This window comes from Bolinopsis microptera, chromosome 9 (genome assembly GCF_026151205.1).
Source record: "Bolinopsis microptera isolate Bmic1 chromosome 9, MBARI_Bmic_1.0, whole genome shotgun sequence".
Classification (NCBI taxonomy): Eukaryota; Metazoa; Ctenophora; class Tentaculata; order Lobata; family Bolinopsidae; genus Bolinopsis; species Bolinopsis microptera.
In genome coordinates, this window is record NC_087080.1 from 3,195,871 (window position 1) to 3,198,468 (window position 2,598).

The 2,598-nt window shown below is 38.5% G+C and overlaps 1 protein-coding gene across 1 annotated transcript; it reads left to right on the forward strand.

The window, feature by feature from the left end:
- The first annotated feature begins 1,351 nt into the window (after positions 1-1,351).
- On the forward strand, positions 1,352-2,152 carry LOC134821077 (ring-infected erythrocyte surface antigen-like). The gene is made up of 2 exons (XM_063831746.1): positions 1,352-1,381; positions 1,511-2,152. The coding sequence occupies exons 1-2, from the start codon at positions 1,352-1,354 to the stop codon at positions 2,150-2,152; spliced, it is 672 nt and encodes a 223-aa protein (XP_063687816.1).
- Positions 2,153-2,598: the final 446 nt, after the last annotated feature.

The following is a 2,598-nucleotide window of genomic DNA, read 5'->3' on the forward strand; positions in this document are numbered from 1 at the left end:
TCAGTTAACCTACCTTACTCGGGATTGTTATGACCGGGATAAAGTGGTGGGTTTAGGGTAATTTCGCCATATTTTTCCCGAACCACATTTTCACCGGTCGTTAATAAACCCGCCTACTCAGCTTTTAGGGTTCCCAAGGGGTATGGGTGCTCATATTTTAATCGTTGTCTTATATTCACTAAAGAAGACTATTGGGACACTTGTTGTAGGTTTTTCGACTTCATTTGGCTAAAATTGCAAACAATTCACCTTTTTGCCCAATTCTTGTCGTATATCCTTATTGTCAAATTTGATTTAAATACATAATAGGACTATCTCTACATAATGAAATAGGACTCAAAGTAAAAGTAACAGTTAAATTAAAACTCGAATTAATTAAAACTGATGAAAGGGATGATCCAGATGAAGATAACGAAGATTATTACTACTTATTGGAAGACTAAACAGCTCTCCCTTTATCTTAATATCGATCTGGTTGTTACGCTTCAAATGTTAAAAATAATTTTCCATCTAGTTTGATTAACCACGAGTCATTATTTCTGTCTACTTTCAACAATAATTGATAATTCGACTTGTTTCACAAGTTTTAGCAATGCGAAAATTTCTAAACTTGCTTATCTCTAATAAGGAAATTTACATCTGCGACAAAATTTTTGAATCTAAAATTGAAAGGTTGGACACCGGTAAAATGGCGACCGGGAAAATGTGGTGGGTTTTGAGCAATTTCGCCATATTTTTCCCGAACCATATTTTAACCGGTCGTTAATAAACCCGTTGTAATAATCCCGAGTAAGGTAGTTAACTTTAAAACGACAACTCCAGATTGCTTATACTAAGTTAAACAGTTAAAATACCACTGAACATATTTACACTCAAAAACTGAGTTACATCATTTCTCAATACGAGGGTCACAAACACAAACACACAACGGAAAGATGTTTTAAAGGAATTTTAAAAGAAAATCAGATAATGTAGGTAATTACTAATTAGGTTTGAAGTGATCGAATCTTATCATAGAGATCAGGGTAGGTACTGGGTGCGGTCTGGAGGCTGAAACTAGATGGCCACTGATTTTATAATCGGAGTATCGGTTTATCGGCCGTCTATTATATAATAACACTTATATAATGATATACCTAACACCATATAACACATAACAATACACCATTGACTGTGTTAATAATAATATCATTAACATTGATCTCTAAAGGGGGGACACAATGACGATATTATGATATTACAGTGGTAATGGTTATAAATTCTCACCGCCAGTTTATTCATTTGCTGGGATGTTGTTGTTGTCTCTTGGGTGAGTTTAGTCCTCCTTGTTTTTAGAATTTTACCCAACTTGATGCCACATGTTGATCAAGCGGGACTAACGGTTTTATTTGGAGTGAAATAGAACGTAAAGTTTATAAAACGTATCTCACCATATAAATTTATACTAAACTGTTAGTTACCGCGTATAAAAGCCTGAAGAACTCTCAGGATAACTCAGGATAACTTTTAGGAGAAATCACAGGATAACTCTCAGGAGAACTCTCAGGAGAACTCTCAGGAGAACTCTCAGAAGAACTCTCAGGAGAAATCTCAGGAGAACTCTCAGGAGAACTCTCAGGAGAACTCTCAGGAGAACTCTCAGGAGAACTCTCAGGAGAACTCTCAGGAGAACTCTCAGGAGAACTCTCAGGAGAACTCTCAGGAGAACTCTCAGGAGAACTCTCAGGAGAACTCTCAGGAGAACTCTCAGGAGAACTCTCAGGAGAACTCTCAGGAGAACTCTCAGGAGAACTCTCAGGAGAACTCTCAGGAGAACTCTCAGGAGAACTCTCAGGAGAACTCTCAGGAGAACTCTCAGGAGAACTCTCAGGAGAACTCTCAGGAGAACTCTCAGGAGAACTCTCAGGAGAACTCTCAGGAGAACTCTCAGGATCGAGAACTCTCAGGAGAACTCTCAGGAGAACTCTCAGGATCGAGAACTCTCAGGAGAACTCTCAGGAGAACTCTCAGGAGAAATCTCAGGAGAAATCTCAGGAGAACTCTCAGGAGAACTCTCAGGAGAACTCTCAGGAGAACTCTCAGGAGAACTCTCAGGAGAACTCTCAGGAGAACTCTCAGGAGAACCCTCAGGATAACTCAGGATAACTTTTAGGAGAAATCTCAGGAGAACTCTCAGGAGAACTCTCAGGAGAACTCTCAGGAGAACTCTCAGGAGTCACATAAAGTATTATTCCGCTAAGCGTGAACCTACTCAAGACTTCAAGATACAACTTGCACATCAAATTAATTAACTCTTAAAGCGCAGCCATATTACCTACCAAGCTACCAATTCCTTCTTGGCAATTAATTTCCTCTCTGTTTGGTTGTTCTATACTTCTAAAAATAAGATGCAGCGTGAGTTTAATGCCGTATATATAATATTTACTTTTGACTTTCCTGGCAATATTCATGGGATCTAATCTGATCATCATGGAATTTACAATAAGCGTACTGCTCTTCTAAGGTTCATTTCATTTCAGTCACTATCAATAGGGCCTGTCGTGATATCATGGATCACTTAGGTTCCACCAGGATCTGGTAGTCCTCATAATAAATAAA

What these genes read in the sequence shown, in the direction of transcription:
- LOC134821077 (XM_063831746.1), top strand. Translation starts at nt 1,352, where the DNA reads ATGCCACATGTTGATCAAGCGGGACTAACG. An exon ending in TTGATCAAGCGGGACTAACG is followed by an intron (nt 1,382 to 1,510) that starts GTTTTATTTGGA and finishes GATAACTTTTAG; the next exon opens with GAGAAATCACAGGATAACTC.